The sequence below is a fragment of the Sciurus carolinensis genome, chromosome 2, assembly GCF_902686445.1.
Source record: "Sciurus carolinensis chromosome 2, mSciCar1.2, whole genome shotgun sequence".
Taxonomy (NCBI): Eukaryota; Metazoa; Chordata; class Mammalia; order Rodentia; family Sciuridae; genus Sciurus; species Sciurus carolinensis.
Genome location: NC_062214.1, coordinates 197057528 through 197084961, shown reverse-complemented (window position 1 = coordinate 197084961; position 27434 = coordinate 197057528). Strand labels below are relative to the sequence as shown.

The 27434-nt window shown below is 51.2% G+C and overlaps 2 protein-coding genes across 24 annotated transcripts in view; one reads left to right on the top strand and one right to left on the bottom strand.

Moving 5' to 3' along the window:
- The window catches only part of Mok (MOK protein kinase), a 52351-nt gene extending 38906 nt beyond the window's left edge, over nt 1-13445 (top strand). For 7 of the 14 annotated variants that reach the window (XR_007106991.1, XR_007106988.1, XR_007106995.1 and 4 more), the window contains 5 exons: nt 710-883; nt 1188-1302; nt 2624-2711; nt 2783-6660; nt 7327-8140. Coding sequence is in view for 4 of the 14 variants with exons in the window: in XM_047538916.1 (XP_047394872.1) it covers nt 710-883; nt 1188-1302; nt 2514-2711; nt 2783-2863 (568 nt within the window). In the remaining 10 variants the exon portion in view is untranslated. Of the gene's footprint in view, nt 1-709; nt 884-1187; nt 1303-2513; nt 2712-2782; nt 6661-7326; nt 8141-8624 lie in introns of those variants that run through there. The other 7 variants (XM_047538916.1, XM_047538915.1, XR_007106990.1 and 4 more) reach the window with 6 other exon arrangements.
- Nucleotides 1-27434, bottom strand: part of Wdr20 (WD repeat domain 20) — a 102709-nt gene that overhangs the window by 3860 nt on the left and 71415 nt on the right. For 6 of the 10 annotated variants that reach the window (XM_047538906.1, XM_047538907.1, XM_047538902.1 and 3 more), the window contains 2 exons: nt 17793-19052; nt 6766-7578 (listed from right to left, as the gene is read on the bottom strand). In XM_047538906.1, the coding sequence (XP_047394862.1) occupies nt 7525-7578; nt 17793-18965 (1227 nt within the window). In that variant the 5' untranslated portion in view covers nt 18966-19052 and the 3' untranslated portion in view covers nt 6766-7524. Of the gene's footprint in view, nt 1-6765; nt 7579-17792; nt 19053-27434 lie in introns of those variants that run through there. The other 4 variants (XM_047538911.1, XM_047538912.1, XM_047538903.1 and 1 more) reach the window with 3 other exon arrangements.

The following is a 27434-nucleotide window of genomic DNA, read 5'->3' as shown; positions in this document are numbered from 1 at the left end:
GCTCAGAGGTGAAGCCCCAGCCAGGGAGCTAGGGCTTCTGAGGGGCCCCAAGGGCCAGAGGAGAGCAGCCAACAGCTCCTGGGCCCCAGGAAGGTAAGGAGAGGACAGCGATTCTAGATGCTGCCTTTTTCCATTTTTTAAACTTTATTTCGTCCTTCTCAGGTGGGAAGGTGATTTTAATCTTTTAGAGGAAAGGTAACTTTCTTACATTTATAGCATAACAGATTGCACACACACTCCTCTTTTTAGATGTTGATGGACCTTTATTTTATTTGTTTTATGTGGTGCTGAGGATCGAACCCAGTGCCTCACACGTGCCAGGCAAGTGCTCTGCCGCTGAGCCCCAGCCCTGGCCCCACACACACTCCTTTTTAACAGACTTTATATTTTTAGATCAGTTTTAGATTTTGCAAAATTGAGCAGAAAGTAGAGATTTCCCATGGGCCCCTTGCTCACCTGCCCAGCCCCCTGCCCCACGCTCTCTATATCCTTCCTGAGAGGGTCATTTGTCACAGTTGTTGAACCCGCAGCACGTCATGACCCCCAGGGCCTATGGCTCAGCTTCAGTTCACTCTTGACATTGCATGTCTGTGGTTTGGACGGGGTGGCGTGCCCCCTTCTGTAGGCCATGAACCTTAGACTCAGGATGACTGACCAAGTGCTCCAAATAATGGCATGATCCTTTATTATCATTGGGCTTTTAATACAGGTCGAGAGCTATGAGTTTTGATTTTCCTTTTAAAAAGGGATCAGGAATACCTCAACTGACAACCACTTTGTCCCCTCAATGTCTCTCCCTCCTGCACGCCATGGTGGCCTATGATCCTGACGAGCGAATCGCTGCCCACCAGGCCCTGCTGCACCCCTACTTCCAGGAGCAGAGGTAGGCCTCCTTGGGACTCCGTGTGGCCACGGGGGCTCTGGTCTGGCAGTGGTCAGTGCCTCCCATGACCCCCACCCTGTTTGGGAAGTATGCTTCCCAATGAGGCAGGTAGGGAGACTGGCCGCTGTGCAGGCAGTGCCCTGCTTCAGTTGGTGTGCATCTAGTGAGGGCATTGAGTGTCACCTGGTTCCACACCTCTGGTTGCACTGCCTAGTAGTTCATGCGACCGCTCTCGTGGCAGATGTGCAGACAAGCAACAGTGCTCTGCCCTCTGTGGGTGTGGCCACTCTCTTCTCCTCTGCAGGGTGGCCGAGAAGCACTCCCTGGCCAGCCACGGAAGAGCTTTCTTTCCAGAGCACCCTGTGGTGCCTGAACTATTTGGTCTCAACGGGCAATTCTCAAAGGAGGGCAGAAAGCAGGTACTGACTGAAATCAGAAAGCAGGGCTGCACACCCCGGTGGCCTGTATCTGTGGAGGGCTGTCCCATGTCAGCTGAGGCCTGGACACCATGCCCCAGGTTCTGCTTGCCCAGGCCCTTTCTGCCTGCTAGCTGAGGGCCCACGCTGGCACCTGTGTGTACAGGCCCAGACGTGGGACCCTCCCGTGCACTTCTCTGCTATCCTGACCCCACACAGGTGTCCTATTGCAGGCCAGACCCTCTGCACCCTCAGCAGACGCACCTGCTTGTGCCCTCAGAATGACCTAGTGGGGGCTCAGAAAACCACACCTCCCACGGGCGGGAGTCCCAGCCTGTTGCAGCCTCTCGCCCTCCCTTCTGCCTGCCCTGTGCATCCTGGCATGGGCACTGCGGGCACCCACTGAGCCCCAGCAGGCTCACAGCCCGGGGCTGGCCCTGAGCTCTGCTAGGGATGCGCACTCCTGCAGCTCCGTCACCATCCCTCTGTCGCTCGCAGACCCCGGCACTGGTGGGCGCTCAGCGAGCCGCAGCAGGCAAGGTGGGCTGCAGCCAGGGCACTGCGTCCAGGCGTGCAGCAGCTCTGCGACAGCTCCTCACCTGGCAGGGCCCCCACCTCCACTCCTCCTGGATCTGCTGGCCCAGCTGCCCCTGCTCCCAGCTGGCCCCCAAAGCCCACCTTCAGGGGCCAGCAGAGGTGGTGTCAAGTCTGGGAGGACAGAGTGGGGACCACAGGTGCCTGGCGTTCTCCACCTCCTGCTGCCTTGTGAGCTGCTGCCAAGAACCCCTGTGCCATCTGGGAATGTGTCCCAGTGAAACTGGCCACCAGAGTTTTCTTTCAGTCCTTAAAAAAGGTAGACCCCATTCCGAGCTCACACTGCAGAAGCCGTGGGGGCAGATGTGGGCACACGCCTCCCAGGTAGAGCAGGAGGCCAAGTTCTGCGGCAGTCCCACTCTCAGGGCAGGTGGCAGCCTCCCTGGGTCAGCAGAACTGAGTGGAGCAGCTGCAGAGGGTGGGCCAGGGCCATGTCCAAGGGCTGAAGTGTGTGGCCAGTGCTCTCCCCAGGGGATCCTGGGGTGCCTTGCCTGCCGGCGTCCTGTAGCCACAGGGCCCACCTCCAGCCAGGAAGTTTTATCAGACCAAAGTGGAACCGGAGGGCTGCGATTGCCCTTCCTGGTTCCCACGGAGGGAAACTGACCCTGTTCTGTTTCAAGAAACAGTCCCTGAGGCAGGAGGAGGACCGTGGCAAGAGGCGAGGACCCGCCTGCCTGATGGAGCTGCCCAAACTGCGGCTTCCAGGGGTGACCACGCTGTCCTACTCCAGCCCTGCACTGCAGTCGGTGTTCGGCTCCGGGGCGAGCGGAAGAGTCCCGATGTCCAGGCCCCTGAGGTGCCTCGGCGCCGGCAAGAAGGTAGCCGTCCTGCCGCTCCCGCGGGCTGCTCCCGCCGCCCACCTCCACTCAGCACCGGCTTTCTCTAACAGATGGACGCGCAGAAGGACATCAAGCCCAGCCTGAAACCCTGCCGCCTGCCCACCATCGACCGGAGAGGCGGACGGTGCTGACGGCGCACCGCCTCGGAGAGAGCAGGGCGCGCTGCGAGGACGGTGGACGGTGGACGGAGCCCGGAGCTCGCCCGCGCCAGCTCCCGACGCCCGGTGCCGACTGTTGCCTGGACTCCGCGGGCTTGCGCCCCGGGCAGCGGCGCTGCAAGGTGGAGCCCAGCGCCTTGGAAGCGCCTCCTCCTGGGCCCTGTGCGCTCCTGACGTGAGGATGCAGGAAGAAGTATTTTTGCATCTTCTTAAATCAATCAAAACAAGATAAACCGTGACTCTATCATGTGTGGCGAGGCCGGGCCTAAGGGCTCCCGTGGATGAGGAGTGTGGCGCCCTCTCGGAGGATGCTGAGACCCTGAGTTTTATTAAAGAGTGAGCTGCCAGTACAGAACCTGTCCGTGTCCTTGCTGGCCACTCCTGCTGTAGCCCCTGCAGGTACCAGGGCAGCTGACGTCCTTGGGAAGATGGATGCAGCTTGTTTGGCTTGAGGAAAGCGCTGAGGATAAGCACAGCTTGTGCCAGCGCCCTCGCTGCCCCTCCTCGAGTCAGCTGGGCACAGTGCCACGGTGGGAGTGCTGGCACAGGGTCTGTAGAGCCCCAGCTCCAGTGGTGTGTTGTTTTGGCTCCAGTGAGTGGTGTCCTCCTGGGCACATGGGACAGGAACGTGGCAGAAGAGGGTGGTGCTGGCTGGCGGCTGGGTGCAGGAGCGGAGCCGCACCAAGCCTTTGCTCTCCGTTTATTCTCGGGGTGCTGGGGACAGAGCAGGGCCCCACCCACACTAGGCACTCCACACTGAGCTGCTCCCCACCGCGGCGAAGCCCTTTCTGCCTTGGAAGGTCACCTAGTAATTGAATGATCGTTCTTGTTTCTCAAACTCACGATATTAAAAAGAAAACAATTTGCCAGGGTACTGTTGTCTCCTCTTCCCCTCTGTTGAAGCAAATCTGTGACCCTTCCTGCCTTCCACGTCTCTCCAGTGGCCCCAGGATGGCTGGAAGTAGGAGGGTGGACGTGGGGCCATGCAGAGAGCCCAGGGAAGAGGAGCTGGCAGTGCAAGGGCAGCGTGGGTGAAGAATCTTGGCATGGATGTCTGGTTGGGCAGGTGACAGTGACCGACACTGCCTTGGGGAGGGGTGGGACAAGGTTCCTTTGAAACTTACCATCCCACCACAGCCTTTAGGGTGCCCTGAAGGGGCCCTGATACGGGGAGGGAGGCCTCTGCTGCAGGCCTGGACCCTAGTGGCTCCACGGAGTCCTGCTGGCTGGCACAGGAGCGGGAGCTGCAAGGCAGGGAGCCCACTAGGCATGGGCAGAGGCAGTGGGCACTGGAGACGTCCTGAGAGGTGCAGCGCGGGCACCCTGTGGTCCTGACTGGCTTTAGGTTAGGCATACCTAGGGACAAGTATTTGTACATTTAGGAATCGTTACCCCTTAAGTACGAGAACCATGAAGGGAAAATCTCTGGTTTGTCTCTGTGCCCTTTCGCAGATGCTGGTGCCCAAGACCAAGTGCCCTCTGTCCCCATGGCTATTCCTCCCATGGTAGGCAGGACGGGGCTGGGGCTGAGACAAGCCAGGTCGGGAGGGGGACCGCCTGGCTTCCAGCTGGTCTCTGCAATAGTGTGGGGCCTGGCTCTGCACGTGGCAGGCCGTGCCCGTCAGCTTCCTGAGAGCAAGCCCCGTTTCCCGTGGACTTGGACAGGACACTCCTGTTTGCCAGCCTTGGGCTCCTGCGTGTCCCTTGCAGCTCACATCAGCCAGGAAGTGTCAGCCCTTGTGGTTCCTGTTGGTCTTACAATGGGCACGTGCTGACCAGGGCTGAGGGCATGGGCCACACCCACCCTGACCCACAGGAGGCCGCCTCGCCCTGCCACCAGGGTCCCGTGGGGTGTCTGCCCACTTCCAAATTGGAAAGGTGAAGTCTGGCTTAGCCGTCATTAGTTTCCCAACCTTGCACTGTCGCCACAGAACTCCAGAATGACCCTCCTCCCCATCACCCGTCCAGAATGCTCCTTGCAGGACTCTGTGGAGCCCCACTGTGCGCTTTAGATCTTAGAGTGAGGAGTGGGGCCTGTGGATGCTGGTCTGGGGCAGAGTGAGTGTGCCAATGTCCCAGGCTGAGGATTCAAACGCTGATGGTCCCTCGTGTTGCAAACACACCCACAGAGCAGACAGAGTGCAGACGTGAATGCCCACCATCTCCTGCTCTGCTGCCTGCTGTGGGAAGGCCTACTGGGTTGGTCCTTGCCAGGCCACCCTTGAACACAGCATGGGGGCAGCTAGGCTTGAGCTGGATGTCACGCCCTGTACTGCCCACCTCCCCCCAGCTTCCTTTGTACCCAGTGCCACATTCACCCATTTACCACCTGTGAGAAAGTGTAAGGCCAGAGGGAGCAGCAGATCCAAATTGTACCAGGCAAGTTGAGTGACCCTCTCCTGGGGTCCACCTTGAGGCTGGCCTATGCTGTCCATCCAGGGCCTGCTGTGTGTCGATGGCAGTTAGAGCTTGGAAGCCATCGTGGACCAGTTGGCCAGGGACTAATCTTAGGAACAGAGCCAGAAAGATCTGTTCCTAGCAGAGGTGTCCACAGTAACTGCGACGCATCTGACAGCTTCGGTGCGGCTGGGCAACCGCACACTTCATCAAAACCCAACAGAGGGCAGCAGAGGCTGGGCTGAGGCACGCTGGCCAACGCACCATGGTGACGCCAACTCAGGCTGTGATCCCGCAACTGGGCCATCTGTCCCAACCCTGCTTATTGCCCCACGTCAAATGAGTTTCTACCTGTCACTTCCTACACATGGGAAGCAGAACCAGTGACCCAGCATGGTCAGAGGACTCCCGGACTCGACTCTGAAGGGCGGCTCCTTCCGATCGCCTGCAGCACCATGGGCTCTTGGGTTTTCTAGCCAGTGCTTGGATAGAAACACCAAACTACATGAAATATGCTTGCACTTGATTTTAATATGGTCATTTGAAAAATTTATATTTTTAGTCGTCGATGGACCTTTCATTTTTTGTTTGTATGTGATGCTGAGAATGGAACCCAGTGCTTCACCCGTGCCAGGTGGATGCTCTGCCACCGAACCACAGCCCCGGCCCTAATGCAGTCACTTAATGTCTGCTTTATGAATCCTGATTCACTCAAGAAGCCAATCTCAGTACTCCCAAAGGCTCAGGCCACCAGGCAAATCCCCAACAGAGGCCCCTGGGCAGTGGTAGCTTTGGGTGCAGGCAGCTCAAGAACCAAGAAGAACCGACAACTCAGCAAGACCTGTGCTGGCGTGAGCTGTTGGAGTGGTGTCCCCTGTGACCGTGTGCACGTAAGACGGAAGTGTAGTACCTGGCGAAAGTCCCAAACTCCCTCAGCATTTCCCCAAATGAATGTGATAGAGCAATGAGTTCCAGACACTCGATGGCTTCATCTCACCAAATAGAACTTTCGAAGGATCCAGCTGAATATGATCTAAAAAAAAAAGAGCGGCCCGGCTGGCATCTCAGCATTGCCCTGCGGGTCTAAGAACCGGCGGCGTCACCAGCAGAGGCGGCCTGGCCCGAGCTGGTCCCAGACATCTAGAAACGCCACCTGTGGGTTCTTCCGGCAGCAGTCATGGCACAGTTAAGGAAGCACTTCCACACTCACCTTACAGACCGTGTCACGTATGGTCACAGCTTTCAAGGACAAGAGATGGGCTCCAACCCTAGGAAAAGACTTGCGTGCTGAACCCTCTTTCTACACACATGCAGCTGCCCACGATGCCGTGGACGGGGGAGCCTTGACGGGCACAGAACCAGAGCACTTCCAAGTGAGTCGCACTCCAAAGGACAATGACTCCACACCAGCCCGTCACTCAGCAGAGATTATGCTAAAAATTGAGCCAATTTAACAAAAGATAAACCAATAGTATATTCAAGATAATTTTAATATTAATGTTTCTTGTAAATTAGAAATATCACTCTTAAATGATGAAAATTACTAGTGAAGTAGCTATTTCCCCCAGTTGCAGAATTACATTATTTACACACATAATACAGAGTTGATCACACTGGAAAACAACAGTATTAAAATAAATGTTAACACATAAAAAGGGCATCTTCCCTCCAGACCGTGAAGGGCCAGGGACCCACCACACTCAAAGCCTTTTCTATCAGCATTAGACTATTTGAGTGCATACAATATTTTAACATGTGTGACTGCAGCATCCACCTTCCTGAATCACATGTTGAAACCAGAGAGCAGACACTTCCCACGAGTGCACTCTAGGGTGTCTTCTGACCACCCAGGGTATAAAAAACCAGCACAAAACCAGCGAGGGACGTACTCGTGACAGCTGGATGAGGCGGTCTCTGTCCGAGAAGCATTTTATTTTACACTATGTATATATGTATATATTATATATATGTGTGAGATTTCATTACATCGAGTTTTAGAGTAAAAAGCAAGAAAATGCCATTTCTTATTTTTACTGCAGCCCCAATGGACCGGCTTCACATGGAAACAACTTCCTTGGGTGAGCAGCTGAGCACGCGGTGCGGCGCCACGTCACTGGTCCACACAGCCCTCGGGGACGTCTGCCTGACTGCCTGAGACCGGCCACCGTGGTGTGGCTCCAGCGTGGCTCCTGGCTCCGTCGTCCTCGGTCCCTCCAGCCCCGAGCGCGGTGGGGTTGCTACACTACAGTTCCACCTGGAGAACTGGCCTGGTGTGGGGGTGACAAGAAGCCCTGCGAACAAAGCAGTTTACATTAATCCAGCAAAACTGGGCAGCGGACAAAGTCCCCGTGCTCGCCCTTCACCAGCGGCGCCCTGAGGTCAGTTTCTGAGGTGAGGATGCAGAGCTTCCAATGTCCTCCGTTCCACTTCCTCTGCTTCCTCTGTGGTCACTGCGCACCCTACCCATCCAGCCTTGCATGCAGGCAACGCCTGGGCCTCAACACCTCGCACAAGGAACCGTGGGAACGGCCGTGGCTGCAGGGGCACAGAGTGGTCTCTGGGGCCTGAGCAGACTGTGTTCTTTGGAACTTCACTAGCCCAAAGGTGTGGGCACCTGTGAGGGGAGGGTTTCTTGCTTTCTTGTTGAGTGGTGCAAAGGTGGCACCCTCTGGCTTAGGTGACCTCCAGAGCAGAGACCCAGCAAGTACAGAAAAGGGGGTCCAGGTACTGGGGTGGGAAGTCCTGCTATAAGCCTGCAGCTGGGTATGAGGAGGGGGAGTGGAGCATATCCATCTAGACACTGTAGGCAGCTCCACCCCAGAAAGACCAGAAGCTTCTGCCCCTGGCAGGGAGGGTGGGGGGGGGGTGGGAAGACTCTCCTGCGTGGCCTGCAGCACAGGCTGAGGTTTGAGAAGCCCAACAGGGCTAACAACCCTCAGATGTGGTCAAGAGCATCTGTGTCTTTGCATTTATTACTGGGATACATCAAAGTCCGCCATTTGCTCTAGAACAGATCTGAAGATGACGACAGTGCGGGACGGAGGCACTGACGTCTCCCTGTGAGCACACACTCCTGAAAACATGCTCTTCTGGCTCAGGATGACTGACATGGCAAGCCTTTAACGCTTAAGCAAGCATGGCCACGTTTTCACACACAGGCCTTGCGGTGATTCCAGTGAGGGGTGACAATCTGAATTGACCTTCAGCTACGTCCACACCCAGTTGGAGGAATGCTGGGGAACAGCTGACCACTCCACCTCTAGACAAGGTCAGGCAGGAGCAAATGGACTGTGGTCCCATTCAGACTCTGTAGCTCTTTTCCTCTCAATTCCCACAGGGGACAGGCCCGTCCTGATTTTTGCGGTGAAGAGCTGCACCTGCCTTGTGCTCCCACTCAAGCCCACGGCAGGGAGGAAACCTGCACACCGTGCACCTGGCCCAGGTCGCACGAAGGCAGCACCTGGGGAGTGCAGCCGACAGAGCAGCAGCCCGAGCGAGGGAAGGGCAGTCAGTGATGCCTCGGGCCTGTGGCACGCCTCGTGCACCCTGGGGCGGCAGGTGGCCGACGGACAAGGGGCTCCACTGGCCTGAGCTTCAGGCACTGTCGGGCCACCAAGTGAAGAGGAGTGGGGCTAAGATCCACAGCCAGGCCAGTCCTGACCCTTGGCTGTGCGCGGACAGGGTGCCCTGGCATGGTCCCCGCCCGGGCTTGGAGAGTGCTACCTCTAGACCAGATTTGGCCAAAGGTAAAGGCACAACTTCTTGGCAGCATCTTTAACAATCTAAAGAACAGGCGAGGGGCTGAGGCTGAGCTCAGTGGCAGGGCACTTGCCTAGCACGTGTGAGGCACCGAGTTCGATTCTCAGCACCACATAAAATAAATAAATAAAAAAGGGTATGGTGTCCATTTCCAATGGGGGGGACACAGGTGAAACTAACTCAAGATCAGCTGAATACATGCCAGTTGTTCCAACATGCTGACACTTCCTGTGGAAGGCCTTGGAGCCTGCTGTGCAGGTGGCACGCACAGCACCTTTCGGTTTGGATTGGCTCCAGTCTTGGTATTCAGTAGCACAGGTGGCCCATGACAGCTACAAGGGCAGTGACGTCTGTCACCCTGCCCCTCCCTGAGGGTGACCACCCTGGAGGACTCAGCAACCCCTTTCCTTGAAGTCCTAGGAGAGGGGGAGTTGGAGACAAGGGGGGACCTGGGGTCCTCATGTTAGCAGGGACACTGCCTGCACTGGCCACCTCCTCTCCCCCAAGTCACCCAACCCTGGGCCACAAGGGAACCCCATTCCCAGCAGAGGAAATGCACACTTGTTTCCCAGTGTCCGCTGGCCAAGGCCCTAGTCCTGGCTGCAGCGGCAGCCAGGCATCAACTAAAACCAGCACACTCCTCTGCCACCACCCTTGTCCTCCCATCCAAGGCTCAGGGGCGAGCGCAAGCTTCAAGCCTCCGCTCCCTCGACCGCGGGCACACCCGCTCTCCTCAGCTGCTGCAGTCCCTAGCAGGAGTCGGGTTCGCTGGTGGGTTCCGTCCTTGTCACGTCCACCCTGGTTAACAGCTACTTCAGAATAAGTCCCTGTGCAGCAAATATGCCCTGGGATCAAAGCCCAGGGCCCCTGCCCTGGCACCCTGAGCCAGGAAATAATCAACAACAGGTCAATGCCCAGGCCCTGGGCACTTGGTTGAGGGCTTCCTGGAGCCCCTCCATCAGAGCCGAGGCGCAAATTGCCTCTGAGAAGTTACTGGGCTGAACGAGGACCAGGGGTCCAGCCCCTTCTCTGGCACGGTGGAGGGTACTGAGGCACAAGCTCCAGAGAGTGCTGGGTCTGCTGCGTCCCTCAGAGCAAGAGAGCGGGCAATGCAAGGAAGGGGCCTCAGCCCTGGGTTGGGTTGGCGCTCCCATGTCAGCATCCAGCACAAGGGAGGACCATCTGTCCTTGTCACAGGGTCACTGGAACATGGACCTGGATGCCCATTCACTTCTTGGCGATGGAACCGTTTTGCCATGATGGACAGTGGAGAGAATGGGGGGAACAGGAATCAAAATGAGATAAAATCCAGGTTGCCTCCTTCCTCTTTGGAGCTGGGGTGGCCCTGTGCCTCACACATGCTAGGCAGATGCGCTGCCAGGAGAGCCACCTTCCTCCCTGCCTGTGCGTCCGCCTGGAGAGCACCGGGGTGGGACAGCAGCACAGACGCAGGCGCTCGGGGGCCTGCCCCGCCTGGTGACCAGCTGCACGGCCTCACCCGAGTCAAATGCACAGTGATCCTGCTGCCCCCTGGGCTGCTCCCTTGGGCAGGAATAGCGAAGGAACCTGAGGTCCAGTCATCCTCAGCAAGCTGTGTGACCCACGGCAGTGTGCACCAGAAATGGAACAGCCGACACTGAGGCTTCACAAACAGCCATTAGGCAAGAGAAGCCTCAGCGGAGTGACGCCACATTAGCCCCAGGGAGGAAGTCTACCCGGGTAGCCACAGGTCCCGAGTCGGCCAGGAGCTGACTGGCCTCAGCAGAGCTGCACTCCATTCCTCCTCCAGCTCTTCGCTTGAATGTGAATATGATTTACAGGAGTAAGCAAGAGAATTAAACTTTGTTCCAGTAGAATGTACCGGAAAACAGAATTGTTTTAAAAACAATTTACAACAAAGGAACGTGTCCATGTCCCTGCCCTCGTGGGCACTGCTGATAGGTGAGTCTGATAGCAAGACACGACTCTGGGGTCAAGAGGTTCACGCCAGGGAATGATTGTGTCCTGAAGTTCTGTCAGGCCCGCGCTGGCCTTCTGGCTGGGTCCTGGGAGGGCTTCCCCATCGACCCTGCAAACTCTGGCCGAGGAGACAGAAGCTCCAGGGACAGTTGTAGAATGAGGTATGGGTGGAAGGCCACCTTACCAGCTCATCCACCTAGGACTGGCCAAAGCCCACTCTGGTCACTCTCCCCACCCCAAAAACAACAAGCAGACCAGTCTGGGGCAGGTTCTACTGCAGACAACACAGCTTCTCTCTTGAGGGCCAGTAACCAAAGTGCCATGTGCACCTGCCTTCCGTGAGGCACAGTGAGACTCTTCACTGAGCTGTGCCAGCTCCAGCCGCGACTTGCCTCAGATGAAGGCCAAGAGCCCGGCTCTGTAACATGATGCCTTTTTGGAGATGGCACACAACATGGCTGACCTCCTCTCACAACGTGCCTCATGCTGGACACCTTCCCCCAAGAATCACTACACAAACCCCGCCTGGAAGCAGAGAAGAGCTGGACAGAGGAGTCACTGTTCACTCTTCTAAGGTGGGAGTGAGGTCAATGGTCAGGTTTGGGAAGCCCAGGGAGGTTGCTCCCACCCAGACTGGCTGTTCACCATGGCACCCTGGACCTGGCCCCCAGCAGGCCACACTGAAGGTGGCACAAAAGAGGCCATGCAACCTGTCTCTACTGAGAAGAGCCACCCAGGGAAAATCATCATGTTTTGACATCTGGGAGCAGAGGAAGTAAAAGGCACAACCAGGTAGGTGGTCCTGAGACCCCTGTACAGAGAAGCAAGCACTCGCAGCCAGGCCAAGGCCCTCTCAGCCCAGGAATCTAGTCTGTGTCCCCTTGAAGCACTTCCAGCTGGCCACACTTGAAGAGAGTGCCTGGCCCAAAGGGGAGGCCGGCTTTGCGGGTCAGCACTAGAAGGGGAGGGAAGCCTGTGTCCCTCTCCAGAGACCCACCGACTCAGAATTACCAAACCACCACTTATTTGCATAGACAGCCACAAAGGAGGGATGGCTATGTAATTTTTTTCAAGGTATGAACTATCTTTTTTTAATCAAAATGTTAGTTTTCTTTAAATAAACAAACAAAACAACGTGCCCTCTTGCCCTCGACCTGCCTTTTAGGGCTTAGAACGTACTCAGTGCTGAGAAGCAGCCATGTGTTGCTCCCAGGGCAGCTGGTGGAGGGGCCACCCAGCAGCTGAGCTCTGAGCGCCCTATCCACCTGGCAGCTTGGAGCCAAGGCAAAGCGAGCCAGAGAAGCGGGGAAAGGGGCAGGAAGTGAGAAGGCCAGCTCCGCCTCCTGCCACTCACCTCTGGCTCAGCAGCATCTGGAGATGGAGGGGCCAGAGTCCTGCTCAGATAGTCGGTCCAGAGGGAGTGAGGGACTCTCGCAGCAGGAGGATACAAATCTCTGGTTCCTCCTGCTCCACATGGAGGGTGGCCTGACACCTGCTCCTGCCGCTCTTGACGCACTAGGCTCAGCGCCAGCCTCTACAGCAGGACAGCCCCAACAGCCATCACGGACCTCCAGTCACCGAATCAGGCTAGGAGCAGGGACATCAGAAATCTATCAAGGAGAAGAGCCCCTACAGAAAGGCCTGCCAGCACCCTCCACTGGTTCCACTGGCCGGCTGGATGGCTCAGAGCGCCAGAGGCCTCACACTGACCAAAGCAGCTGGCAGTGTGGCCGACTTCAGAGGGTCGGCATTCTCAGGAAGCAGAAGCCCTTACAGGAAGCAGTCGGCTGAGAGCCAACCAGAGTCCTTCCCCTGGACTGCAGTCAGCATGGACAGGGGCACATAAAACAGTATCTCTGGTACCCCAACACACACTTCATTTGGTAAGATTCTAATTATGATAATCAGTATTGGTACTAAGAGGCAGTGATTTCTAAGGCTGTTTCATAAACGTTAACAAGGCCCTTAATTTTACATCATTTTTAAGTTTTCTCTTGGTTCATTGAGTTTTTTTAAAGCTTAGATATGAAAATAACTATTAAAAATTATCTACATTTACAATGCATTCACATGTTTATTTAATGTCAACATACAGAGGTCAACCCCCAAGTACTTCAGAATGTCAAGTGTGAAGGTAAATCTCTTTAGCTTTGACAGTGACAAGGGAACAGCTAAAAAACAAAGCAATGAAACAGAAACATGATTTTCTTAAAATTATAAAGTAACAATTCTGATATTCAAGCTTCATTAATTATTGCAACAGTTAAGAACTTAATTTACTGATATATGTTAGGAAGGCCCTTATTTTTCAAATTTATTCAAGTTGTCAAGAAATTAGATAAAAATGTAAAAAATAAATACATGTGAATTTTACTTTTGATTTTCACTAAAGGTAAATATCCATACAATTTTACAGTGTCACCTGACAATCTTTAATAAACCCAGGTATACAGATATTTAAAAGGCAGGAGAGTTTTCTTTTACACTTTTAACTTGAGAAACAGCAATTTAACTGTGACACAAAGTTCATGTAACAGATGCAGCAATAAATTAAGAAATGAGCATCAGAGGGACAGTCTCCCTCCATCAGAAGGGTGTGTTCTTACAGTGTTGAACTTAGATTTGAGTTTTAAAGGTAACCATCAAACACAAAGTGCTTCTACACATGGCCGGCACCTGGGCTTCACTCTTGCAGTCTGAGGTTGCCTCTCTCTGGACATCACTGGGGGTCTGTGATGAGCACCTTGGTGACTAAACCAACAAGTGCTGTGGGTTCAGCCCCCCAGGTCAAAAGGCACAAGGAAAGGACCTGGTTGCTGGCTCCCCTGGGTTCTCAGGATGGGGGCCAGATCAGCCTTCACCTGTCACCAAGAGTAACCAGAGGCACATCTCTGGGTCATTCATTGGCCTACACACACATGCAGAGGTTCTCCCAGTCACAACCCTGTGACTGGCACTCAGAGCCCCTGCTTCTCCACGCTCCCGGTGCCAGAGGCAGTGCAGAGGCCCCAATCCAGCCCCAGCCCCCGCCCCCGCCCCCGCCCCCGCAGGAGACACTGCATGCCACACATCTTTCACAGAAAAAGCCACTGCTGAACTGTCTCCCTCTTCCTTGGCCAAGTCAGGGATTTCCTAGCCTGTCCTGTTCTCTGGCCTCCTTACTTCGAGCTTGCCCCTCGAAGAAGGAAAACCTTTCCCTCCGCAAGACGAGACGAAGGATCTCCTTGCACACAGGTGCTGACTCAGGATGAGGTCTTTTCACCAATTTCAGCACAAATCTACTACTTCAAAATTTCTAGAAATTCCAAATCTGCCACAGGACATGTCAGGATCAGGGAGAAATGGCTGCCTGGCTCTCTGCCAGCTAGGACTTGGGCACCAGCTTAAGCCAAGAGCTAGAGACAACTATGGGACCCCACCTGGGATGTGTGCATACACCCATACACCCTGTCCTTCAGGATTCCTGAGTGTCTTTGGGATGATAATCGTTGCAGCTTCTGGCCGTCTCTCCATGCTCTGGGGTTTCTATCTGAAAGCATTCATCCTTAGTCCTGAGCTAAGGGCTCAGGAAAATCTTCCACACTCCTGCTCAATTAGCACAGAAGACAAACTTAGGGTTCTTCTCTCTGCAGTATATGGGGACTGAACCCAGGGCCTTGCACATGCCAGGCAAGTGCTCGACACCTCCCCTTGGAAAGATGTGAGACGGGGTCCACGTTGCTCAGGCTGGCCTCGAGCTTGCCATCCTCCCGCCACCACCCCTGGCAAACTCAGGGCTCTTTACCACCACTTATTTAAGCAGAGTTGGAACCCATGGTCCTGGCCTTCTCTCAAGCTTCGGCCTCCCTCTTTCAGCTCTCCAGGTCTCTTGGAGACTGAGTCTCCCCTTGATTTAGGAGGCTGTCGAGGGGCTGGGCTGCATCACCACGCTGTGGCACCAGCTGCCTCCTGCAGCTGCTCACATGTGTGGACTCCTGTGGACTATGAGATTCAGCCCAAGCCTGACAAGCAGTACTGACCAAGGATAATAGCCTTCCCTGTGGCAAAAGCTGTGTTTATTCGAGGTGAGGTTAGGAAAGATATTCTCATTCAAAATAATGTTCACACTGAAAAACTTTAATGAGGAAGCTCAAAGTTTGGTGAGAAAACTACAAAAGTGCTCCTCAAATTTCTCACAGTGGAAGCAATGTAGCACTGCAGCTCAGAGACACCTGCGGTCAGGAGTCCCTGCCTGCCCCTCCTTGTCCCCTCCCTTCCTGGGAGGCACAAACTCGAAGGGGCGCCATGTCCCCTGTGGAGGGGGACCCTCTCCTGGTGCTGGGCAACACCAGGCCCTCTCTCCTGCCTGCAGAGGTGCTCTGCCAGCTCTCAAAGCAGAGGCGCAGGAGGCAGGCGCAGGAGGCAGGCGCAGGGGCAGAGTGAGGGCAGAGCAGCATGACCCTGCACTGGTCCCCAAACCTGGCAGTGGAGCCTGAGGAGGGAAGAGACACAAGGGGGCTCCAGACAGACACTAAGGATACCACCATCAGCAGCAGAAACTGGATGAAAGAGATCGGACTGAGCCCCAAATCCAAAACCGTGACCTTGCTGTGGTTCTCGAGCTGGAGGCTCAGACGAGTGCGTGCACATACACAGGCTCCCATCAGCACATGGAAAGGAACCACTCTCTCCTGCCTCCCTCTCCCTCCCCCATCCCATCAGCCTGCTGCAGCCAGTGGGGAAACTCAGCGGGCAGGACATTAGACAGCCCAAGGCTCTCTGCCAGTGAGCAGCACTTTCAGAACAGAGGGGGCACCGAAAGTTTCACCATAAATGCTACTTACCTGTGACCCACCACTCTCTGTTCAGGCCAAATACAAAGTCCTGAATTTTGAGAAACTGCATATTCAATGCCTCAGAAGCATTTGAAAGTGAATTTCTAAAACTATATTGGGACATGAAATTGCACCTGGAATATTCATTACTAACCTCCCCACCGGCAGCTGTCTTTTGATCAGTCACCCTTTAGGAAGAAAGGACACGTTTTCAAGGTAGACAGGACATCACCGTACCCATTCCCAAGAAGTGCTGCTCAAGGTCGTGAGCTCCATCACAGAGGCAAGATGCCCTGAAGGCTGCCGTGGCACACTGCCACTGCCACCACACTGAACAGCAGTCACTTGCAGTAAGGAGCATGAGGGTGATGGGAACACGGATCCGACATGGCATGACAGGAAGTGGGAAGCAGGCCTGGGCCTGGCTCTCTGGGGAGAGCTGTGGGAAGAGCAGGGAACTGCTGCTCCATCTACCAGTTTTGACACTCGAGAGAAAGAAAGCCGCCAGGTCTTCCCTGTGACGAGCCACATTCACTACTCGAACCAGTATAAATTATCATTATCACTATATTTAATTACAAAAGTGAGCAAAATAGAAAAACAATCCTTAATACTCCAAATAAGTTAACAAATAAAATAACTATCATCTTGACACAAAACACAGAGCTCAAACAACCACCTCATCCACCATGAAAACTGGAATTTGAAAAGAAGCTCCTTATGCAGCTGAGAAGCACCATAAGGAACTGGAGTCAAATCCTGCAGTTTCCTATGGAAGCGGCCCAGCCTTCCCAACACGGAGAGAGTGGACATAGGCCCAGGAGCCTGGCACTTAGGGTGGAAGCCCAAGCACTAGGCTGACTTCACTTCCCAAGCACCATCCCAGATTCACAGCTGCCACCCAACAATAAGCAAAGGGAAAACCTGCACCTGTGAGTCCCCTCTGTGGGGGATGGGGGGACTGAACCCACCCAAGGGCCCTGTGGGGAAGTACTGTGCAGCCCCTGGAGCCTAACAGTAAAACAGAGCCATGGAGCCTGCCACGGCCTCCGGTCATGCCTTAATGACCCAAAAAACAAAGACAAAAAAAAACCCAAAACAAAACAGAACAAAAAAACCAAAACCTCCTTTTCCCTTCTTGGGAAAAAACATAAGCCAAGCACATCTGACATGAAAGTCTTGGCTTATGTGGCAAGAGGCACTTCTGACGACAGCTGCTGGTGTCCTCAGCTGTAGTGCACGTTACTGTCCAGGCTCTGGGTCAAGTGGAGATTTAATGCACAGAGTCTCAATCAAAGTTCTACAAACTGCTTCTTTGGAAAAAGATGTTTATTAAACAATTTTAATTGTCATAAAATGACTAAAATGGGTTTTAAAAATTAAGGCTCTTCTCTTTCTGTGGATTGCCAGAACAATGTAAAAATAATATCAATCAACCCTGCTGAACGCTTTGTTCCTAAAGTTAAATTTCATAGATTCCTAAACATTTTATGATTAAGATAAAAAATTGGATATAAATGACAATTAATGGCCATCTGTACTGCACACACACTCTGATCAGGTGTACAATAGTCTAGTTGAGTAGTTAAGCAAAAATATTCCAGTTAAAGCATCAATTTTAGCATTTTAAAGTCATTGTCCCCCACCCCCACTGTCATGATTTCCCTAAAATTGAAATAGTCTGATACAGGAGCGCTAATCTTGGGGCTCTATATACTCCCAGAAGGATGACTGACTCAGCTGGCAATTAGTTTGATTATATATTTTTTAAATGCGCTAAGGTGAATTATCAAATGATTCAGAATTACATGGCATGCAGTATCCAAAATTATGGCTCTGATGCATTTAGATTTACATTAAGAATAAGAAGTGTCATTCACATTCATTGTACACCCCGCCCCTCCCACAAGAAAAAAAAAATCACTACCTATTCAAGTTCTAGATCTGGTGCAGCATTAAGGATTAAAACTTACCACTTTACCAGGCCTTCCCCATGTGCAAATAAATCCCTCCTGACAAGCAGTGACTATACAGTCTTCAAGAAAAATTAATACAGTCAGTCTTTCATGTGCTATCTTTTTACAGATCAGCGGCTCTAACAAGGGAACGTCTTCCATCCGAGGACACAGGGGCGTTCCCAAAGTTTTAGCTGGGTCCGTTTTGGTTTTAGTAACTAGATTCAGTTTGTCACTGCTCTTGCTAGAAATGTGTCCCATGCTATGGTTTCGCTTGTGGTCTTTCTCATGGTGTCTCTCTTTCCGGTCGTGCAGTGAGAGAGTTGCAAATTTGCTGACCCCAGAGGCAATGGCCCCATCCATGACGCTGCTTTTGCTGCCTGCATTGGAGACCGCCGAGTGAGGAAGGCTGTTGGACCGAGGCAGCGGAGGGGGCACAGAGTTCCCAGGTGTTGTGACACTGTTCCCATTACTTCCAGCGGGAGGACTTGTGGCATTCATGACATTTGTGTGTGTCCTTGCTCTTGAGAGGGGTTGGTGAGGGAAAAGGATGTCTTCCGTAAGGTCCCACAAACACAGCTGCGTGTCCTGGCCCACTGAACCAAAGCGGTACGTAACACTTACGGGGCGGCTGTCAGTAGAGTTCCTCTTGGACAGCCGGGACTGTGTACTGTTTGCTCGATCTCTGCCAAAATGAAGAAGGTCCTGGAAGTCCTCATCACTGCCACTGAACTCCATAGGGTCGCTTTCTTCTACGCTAGTAGTATAGGGATCAAATGCCACAACACTGACCCAGGATTTGTGCCCATGGCCTCTAGCTATTACTCGGCAGTCTACAAAGGACCAGACTGTCACCAAGTCGTCCTCTCCACCTGTCACAATGTACTTGCCATCTGGGCTCCAGCACACACACAGCAAGCCCCCAAAGTAGCTTTTCATCGTACCATGCAGCTCCACTGAGTCGAAATTGAACACCCGCAGAAACCCGTCCTGGCTCACACACGCTAAGAACTTGCCATCTGGGGAGAAAGCAAACTCGCTGAGGGCCCCCTCGCCCACCGTCCACTTAAGGAGAGGGTTCCTCGTGGATTTGCTCTTGCAAGTGTGCACAGCAAAGCTCTCTCCCTGCTTCAGAAGCTGGTAGTGGGGGGCTGTGGTGCCACAAGTGTGCTCCACATTATACAAGTACATGTTCCCACTCGAATGGGCTACTAGGAAAAGGCTTTCCGAGCCGGGCACCCATTTGACACAGGTTACGCGTGCCTTGTCTATTAGTCTCTGTGAAGACAAAGGAGAACAGGTTATCACAAGGGAGAAGGTGCAAAGGTCTACTTTTCCAGCAAGAAAACTTGTCGCTTCTCGTGAGAAGGGAGGATTCCGTCCAGGAACGCCACACTTATCCCGTGGTCAGCCAGCCAGCGAGAGCACAGCTCATTGCAGAACTACTGTTTAGAATTGCACTTGGGTGGTGGCCACTGGCTGTCACTCAGAGTCAGCCATTCAACAGATATCTGCTGAGAGCCTACTCTGTGCTGGACCAGTGCCGGGCATGGGCACACAGGTCGGAGGCAGCCCTCGGACACCTCCTCTCGTCCGGCGGGAGTGTGTCAACCTGTGACTCAGCAGCTACCTGCGGCTCCCTCTCATGAGGACTCAAAGCTGAGAAAGCCACATTTCCCAGCTTTCTCTGCATTCCTGTCACTGCAGGCCATGTGCTGACTACATGTGACCCTCTGCTGCAGCTGCTTGAAGGCGGGAGTCAGATCTGCAGCCCGCTGCCAGCAGCATGCACACAGGACCTGAAAGCACACTTGCTGGGCGTGACACAGCGCCAGGCCCACTGAGGCCGCCTCCCTGGCACACGCTGCTGCGTGTCATCTTTACATGCACTTCCTTAGAGTCCTCTTTGGAACGAGGTGGTGTTTAAAGAAATACCTAGATGGTCAACTCAGGAGTCTGCGCTCCATCACTATCACTCAACTCCATGCTCACTTCCGGTTCACTGACCTAGTCGCTTCTTAACAGGCGTGAAATCAGTAGTCGTGCCCTTAAGACCAAGAGAACAGAAGGCAGAAAGTGAAAACACCCAAATGGGAAACAAGGACTTTTGGCTTGCAAGCTCTGCTATGGGGACCACTGGGGGTGCAGAAGCCTCCAAATGATTCCTCCTGAGGCTGCCTGATCTCAAAATCATGTCATCAGACATTACCCAAGTTCTGCCAGGGAACTCCTACCACCAAATGCTCTCTACTGTCTCACTGCCCTGTAAGAGGGCTGCTCCAGGGGCTGGGCCTAACTGCTACCACTTTGCCACCAAGGCACACTGAGTGAACTCAAAAAAAAAAAAAAAAAAAAAAAACAACAACAACAACAACAACAACAAAACATGGAGCCTGCAGCTCTGCAGTTCGTGACTATGCTCCTGCTTCTTTACAGAAAATTGTTAAATGAAAACATGATTATTAAAAGGAAGGATGGAAAAGAAGTCCAAGAGCCATGAAAGCTGAATGTCTGAAAAATCAGACCTCAGGAGGCAGGCTGCTAACAAATGACCCCAGACAGGGAAGGGGAGGGGAGTGCCCTACACAGCATGCAGGCCCAAGGGGCTTGGGTTCCACGGGTCGGGCAACGGTTACTCTACAGAAGGTGTCACTGCTGACTGCCACAGAATGTCATGGCTGGCCCTCTTAAATTAACAGGCAACGTCCTTGGGGACACAGCCAACATTTTCATCCTTGCCTCTCTTTTTTGCCTGCTGACCTACCTATAAAAGGCACCTGACCTGTGTTAGCACCAACAACCTAAAAACCTAGCACTATTCTGGCAGGATTTCCATGAGACCTTCACCATTTCTTCAGCAAGGAGTCAGACAGGTAATATGCATGGCCAGACCAGAGCTTTTCATGGGGCAGGGGGAGTGGTCTGCGGAGTAAAGGAGTGTTGACAGTGGGCTAAGAGACCCCCACACTGATGAAGCTCTGCCAGGTTTGCTGTTTATGACTTTGCTATGCCCAGTCTCAGGATTCCCTTCTGAGCCACAGATGGCACAGTGTCTGAGGGTATCCACAGCTCACCCCTGCCAGAGGTCTCATCAAGGGTTTAACAGGCTAACTCCGGTTGGAGTCAGACTGCCAACCTTTATCCTAGTACAGTGCTCTCAACTCCTATACGTTCCCTTTCACCAAAACCCTATCAAACCTCAATTTTTCTAAGATCACTTCACTGTTATTCTATTTACCATGTGCAGAAAATTTTAAGGGCATAAAAACTTATAGCAGTATGATTAGGATAAATTTTATTTTGTGCCTTAAAAGAAGTGCAACAAAAATTCCATTAGAATTCAAAAACTAAACCTGTCAAGCAAAAATAGTACTGCTTTATAATGGTGAAGTATGACGATAAACAGTTACAGCAGTTATTAAAATAAATGTTATTGTGATGAGAGAACACATTTAAAAATTTCATTCTCATCTTAAAAAGCTGCACTGAGACTACCCTATGACACGTGGATTACTGATAAAAACCTGCAGCTGCTGGACGCACAGGCACACGTCTGTCATCCCAGCAGCTTGGGAGGCTGAGGCACGAGGGTTGCAAGTTCAAAGCCAGCCTCAGCAACTTAGCAAGGACCTTGCAGCTCAGCAGGACCCAATCTATAAATAAAATAATAAAAAGGGCTGGTGATATGACTCAGGTTAAGTGCCCCTGAGGTTCAATCCCTGGTAACAAACCTGCACTGCTGGCTGGGACACCTAATCAGATGCTACTGTCACACTCTGGGCCTGGGGGACGAGGCACACCAGTGCAGTGAGGGCAGAGTAAAGGAAAACAAAAAGGAAGAAAGTGCCCAACTTTAACACAAAATGGGTTTCTCTTTTGTCTGCCTCATCAGTTTTCCCTGCAAGCTGTGTGCTTGAGGGAGGGATGCACTTCATCTGGGGGTGCCCTGCATCTCAATCACATGAGGGTACACATCTGGTGGGCAGCACATCACCACCCATAGTGCTGGTCCTAACTTCCAATCTAAGTATCAACTTCAGGTGCCAAGCATTGGCAAGATGCTTTATACCACTCTCTACTCTCAAAATAACCCTGTGTCAGTGTGGGGTTTTGTTTGTTTCCAAACAGGCAATATAACTCAAGTGCAAGCATACAGTAGAAAGCTCACTCTCTTCTACATTGCAAATCCTCTGACTTTAGTCACTGGTACTGGCTTCTTGTTAACTTGTCCAGAGTGACTTGATGTATACAAGACAAATACAAGAAAAATCTACCCAATTCTTTCTTTTTACTGTGCAAACTCTCACCTCTGCCTTCTCAGTCCACAATGAATCTTGTACATCTGTGTGGTGTAAAGACAGCTTCCTCTTCCTTTTCTAAAGCTGCATTAAATTATGTGGACATACTGTAGCTTATTGTGCAACCCCACTGATCAATATTAATGTTAGGATGAATAACCTTGAACACAGGGCAGTTTTCAAGTGTCTGAGTAGTACACCTGCAGGATAAATTCCTAGTGCAATAGCTAGGTCAAAAGGCATATACGTTAACAAATTTCATATGGACAAATTATCTCCCGTGGAGAATGGAACAACTTACATTTCCAACAGCAATGTGATGGAGCCTGTTTCCCTGAAGGAAGGTAGGTATTATTCTATCAAGCACCTATCTGCCCATGAGGAAAGGAGCTAACTCAGCACCGAGTGCCTATCACTTGCCAGGTACCAATATGGCACTAAACAAAATAGTCATCCCTTCCTGTATGGAATTTATGTTCAACTGGAATGAAAAAATAAGTGAAATTTATTTAATGGTTTTACTACTTTGAAGAAAGAAGCAAGCCACAGAGAGAAGATGAAGTGATGGAGAGAGGGGGTTATAGTAGTGATTTCAATCTCCAACAGGATAGCCAAGAAAGGCCTTTCCCTGATGTTGTGGGACAGCTGAGCAAGACCTGGAAAGATAGTAGAAAGAATGTTTGAGGAAGTGTTCCAGAGGGAACAGTGGTTCAAGGGTATTGAGGTAGAAGCAAACCAAGCCCAGGAGAGACAGCAGAACCTGCTACAAGTGAGAGCAGGCAAGGCAGAAACCAGCACAGGTCACAGAATCCCACAGACAAACATCAACTGGCTGAGACCAGCCTGGCAGGGCCATTCACAAGGTTTCTTAGGAACAGGGTGCCAGTCTAGCTCAGACTCCACAGCCAGAGTGGGAAACACAATTCCAGGGCTAGTTGGTACAGAGTCATTTAATTTAAATTGTTCTGTATTATTACCTGGTTTGGATTTAACAAAAGAGAAAGAACAGAAAGCATCTTACTCCTGTCTTTCAAATTAAAAAACAGAAACACCTGGAATATTTTCTTTGATTACACAGCCTAGTGTCTGCAATATAAGATTTTATTTTTGGCCAGGCATGGTAGCCCATACCTATAATCCCAGTACCTGGGGAGGCTGAGGCAGAAGGATCGCAAATCCAAAGTCAGCATCAGCAACTTAGCAAGGCCCTTAAGCCTTAAGCAACTCAGTGAGACCCTGTCGCTACATAAAATGCAAAATAGGGTTGGGGATGTGGCTCAGTGATGAGTGCCATGGAGTTCAATCCTTGGTCCTTGGTATTCCCCAAATAAATAAATAAATATTTTATATATATATATATATATATATATATATATATATATATGGTGTGTGTGTGTGTGTGTTTCACAAAATGTCTGGACCAAAAAAAGGCAAGACTCTTAGTGTTGAGTAATGGGATTTCCTTGCTGGGCCTGAACTCTCAAGGATGAATGGGGCCTTCATCTGCGTGAGCATTCTAAAAAAATATCCCTGAAGCAAAATCCCATTCCTCCAGTTCTTGGGCAAAGATGGTAGGGAATGGGGTGGGAGAGGCAGAAGCACAAAGGGGCAGAACAGAACAGACAGAACAGTCCTGGGTGATGCAGAACATGCTGTCAGAAGCATTGGCTGGTCTGGAATCCTGAGTTGGGATTCGGGAGTGTGAAGACCCAGGCTAAGGGCTCAGACTGTAACCCTGACGTGAAGTCACAAGCTGCCCTTCCATAGCACGATTTGAAGTGAGAAGTGCTATGAGTATAAAATACACACTGGATTCCTTGTCTTCATTAGAAAGAAAGAATGTCAACTATCTTATTCATAATTTTTATACTGGTTGAATGTTGAAATAATATTTTGGATATCTGGATAAAATATAATGTATTCTTAAAATTCTTTTCAGGTAATTTTTACTTTTTCATTGTGGCTATTAGAAAAATTCAGAGTGAAGCTGGGCACAGTGGCACACATCTATAATTCCAGCGGCTCTCGAGGATGAGGCAGGAGGATCACAAGTTCAAAAACAGCCTCAGCGGGGCTGGGGAGATAGCTCAGGCGGTACAGTGCTTGCCTTGTAAGCACTAAGGCCCTGGGTTTGATCCCCAGCACCCAAAAAAAAAAAAAAAACAGCCTCAGCAAAAGCGAGGTGTTAAGCAACTCAGTGAGACCCTGTCTCTAAATAAAATACAAAATAGGGTTGGGGATGTGGCTCGATGGTACAGTGCCCCTGAGTTCAATCTCCGGTATCCATTGCCACCCTCCCACCCCCCAAAAAAAGAAAAATTCAGAGTGAGCCAGGTGGGATAGAGCAGCACACCCAGTAACTCGGGAGGCTGAGGCCACAGGATTGCAAGTTTAAGAACAGCCTCAACAATTTAGTGAGACCCTGTCTCAAAAAAAAGAGCAGGGGTTTGGGGGAACTGGGGATATAACTCAGTGGTAACAAAGCCCTGGGTTCAATCCTACTACTGTTAAAAACACAAAGGAAAGAAAGAAAAAAATGTAAAGTTTATCTGTGGCTTACTTGGTATTTCTATAGGCAGTGCTACTGCAGACTGTGGAGGTACCAAAGGTTTCTAAAAAGGGACACTAAGGAAAAATCCCCTAGCAGTAGGGACTGAATGGAAGGCAGGATGGGAAGGAACTGGTTAGAAGTCTATGACAATCATGCAGGCCATAAACAAAAAGACCTTCAGCTTAACCAGCAGCAGTGTAACAGGGGAGGTCTATTTCACAGCAGAGGCAGCTGTGTGGGGACAGCAGATGAGGGGGGCAGATGTTTGCATTGACCCAGTTCTGCCAGAGGCAACTAGGAAGGTTAATCTGCAGCTATCAAGAATGACCAGGAGGGCTGTGGTCATGGCTCAGTGGTAGGGTTCAGCACGTGTGAGGCACTGGGTTCGATTCTCAGCACTGCATATAAATAAATAAAATAAAGGTCCATCAACAACTTAAAAAAAAAAATGACCAGGAAAGTCAACTAAATCAGTCATGAATATCAAGACCCAAATCTGCAAGCTCCTAAGATTTCCAAGGAAGATGACCCAGCAAGTTGGAGTTGGGAAGCATAGACTGTTGGAAAAACCCACTCAGAGGAAGCAGGACAAAAATTAGGAATGCAGAAGGAAGGAAAGAGAAAACGGCTCAGCAGTGCCATGAGAGAGGAGGTAGAGAGGAGGAAGCTGCCACAGTGTGCAGAGTCTACTTCTGCTGAAGCTCTGCTCTCATGTCCCTCTCCTCAGGGAATAGTCTCTGAGGTTGGTCCTACTGGACAGACAAGGAGGCATAGGCTAAGTGGGGGTACCAGGGACTTAAGAGAACACAAGGTAGCAAATTTGGGGACTGAGAAGGTGCTGAGGAAAAGGGACAGACAGGGTGACTCAGGGCAGTGCCTGGCAGAGGAAAAGTATGGCCAGGGAGAGGAAGGATGGGGGCGGATCAAGGGTTCCCCCCTGCTCCCCCAGGGGGAGAAGAAAAGCTGGAGGAAAAGAGGCAGAAACAAAGGAAGACTAGAGAGGAGTTGAGGAGTGTGGGAACCCCACTCTAGCTTCCCAGAGGAAAAGGCTTGGATCCTGGCAGACCTCAGAAGTGCAGTTTCATGGACAGTGCAGGACAGGTGCTTGGTTAGGAGGCGAACAGGGAGGAAGTAACTAAGAGTCTAGGTCATTCTGACTGGCATGGCCACAGGGCTTTCCATTGAGAGGCACTTCCAAAATGCCTCACAGCCTATCTTAATAACCCAGTTTTGTAAAAATAAAAAACCTAACCAAACAACAACAAAATAACAACAATAGAACATCAATATGACATTTCTGTACGTGTCAAGGCAACTTCTCCTGGGCCAAAAGCTCAGGTGGAGAGTTGTGGTCTCCAGGATCCCTCTGCATCAAATACTCAGCCAAAGCCTTCTCCCACTTTCTAATTCTTGAAACCAAACACAGGGACCAATTTCAGACATCAATCCAAAGAAAAAAGGATACCATATTCCATAGCATTAACAGTTAAGATTTTTTAAATAAATCATATTAGTCAATCTGCAACCACATTAAAGTGACACTACTGAATCAACTACTCTGAACTGAAGCTTTCTGAAGTGCTTCCTTTTCTTTTTCTCACTTCTATCAACATGAAAGGTAGGAAAAACCCATTTGGGGGGGAAGAGATAGATATGCATTTTATAATGCAGACAGTAATTTGTAACAAAAATACTAAAATAATTCAAAAACCACAATACCTGCTAGAAAAGCCATAATATAACCACAAACAAAACTGGCAACTGGAGGGTTTGGTTATATAAAAGGAATTTGGAGAAAGCTGATGCTTCCCTCAGGAAGTATTAGGAAAGGGTATTTCAAAGCCATGTAAGAAAGGATCAGATGTCATTTTTACCAATGTTAAGACTGTAAGGAATATATCATCATGTGCTCATTTCCTTCCTTTGATTAAAAAAAGCAACAAAACTAAAATTGACAAAATGCACATCGCGCTCTTTTGTGGCAGAACCAGACTGAATATTGCAAAGCAGGGTCCTGCTCTCCTCTCCCAGTCCTAGGCTCTGGTGCACGAGCCCGAGTTGGCCGGGACACCATCCCACTCTACAACTGAGGCAGGGCCATCATCTCCCCAGCGTGTGCTTCAGTTAGGTTCGATTTAAATGGCACAAGAGATGGGAGTCCTCCCCAGAGTGCTTTCTTTGGCCTCACAGCTGAGACACAATGCCCAGAAGAGAGAGTCTCGTTACATATAAGTAATGAGACAAATAGAGATGGCAAGTTATTTTTTAATTTTATAGTCACCACAATCAAAACATAACTTGAAGATCCTCTGAAGTTACTACTCTGTGGATAGAACCTCCAAATCAGAATTTTTACAAAGACGGCAAGAATATCCCCCAATATATACTCAGTAATTATAAAAAGTAAACTCCTTGTCCTTTGGAGTGCTTCACACAGGTTGAGTGCTGACCAGGGGTGACCTCTTGCTCCTTCCAGGTGGCTCTTACTATGAAGGCAGGCTCCATGGTCTGGCCACTTGTCTTGTTGAATGAATTGTGTACCAAATATTCTCAAGGCCAACTAGACATTGTCAGGGCATAAGAATGGACAGAATGCTCCATACAGAAGCTTCAAACCCACCTAAGAGACTAGAGAGACTTAGCAGGCTGAGGAATTCATTTCTGAGAAAAGGAGAGAAAGGATTAAGCATCTTCTTCCTTCTAGTCTGGAGCAGGCAGAGCATCAAGGATCTCCAGTGTGGCTAGAGAAAGGCCCAGGAAGGGGAAAAGGCTCAGAGTTCCCTCTGCTCTCTGAGCTGAACCAATCAAGGG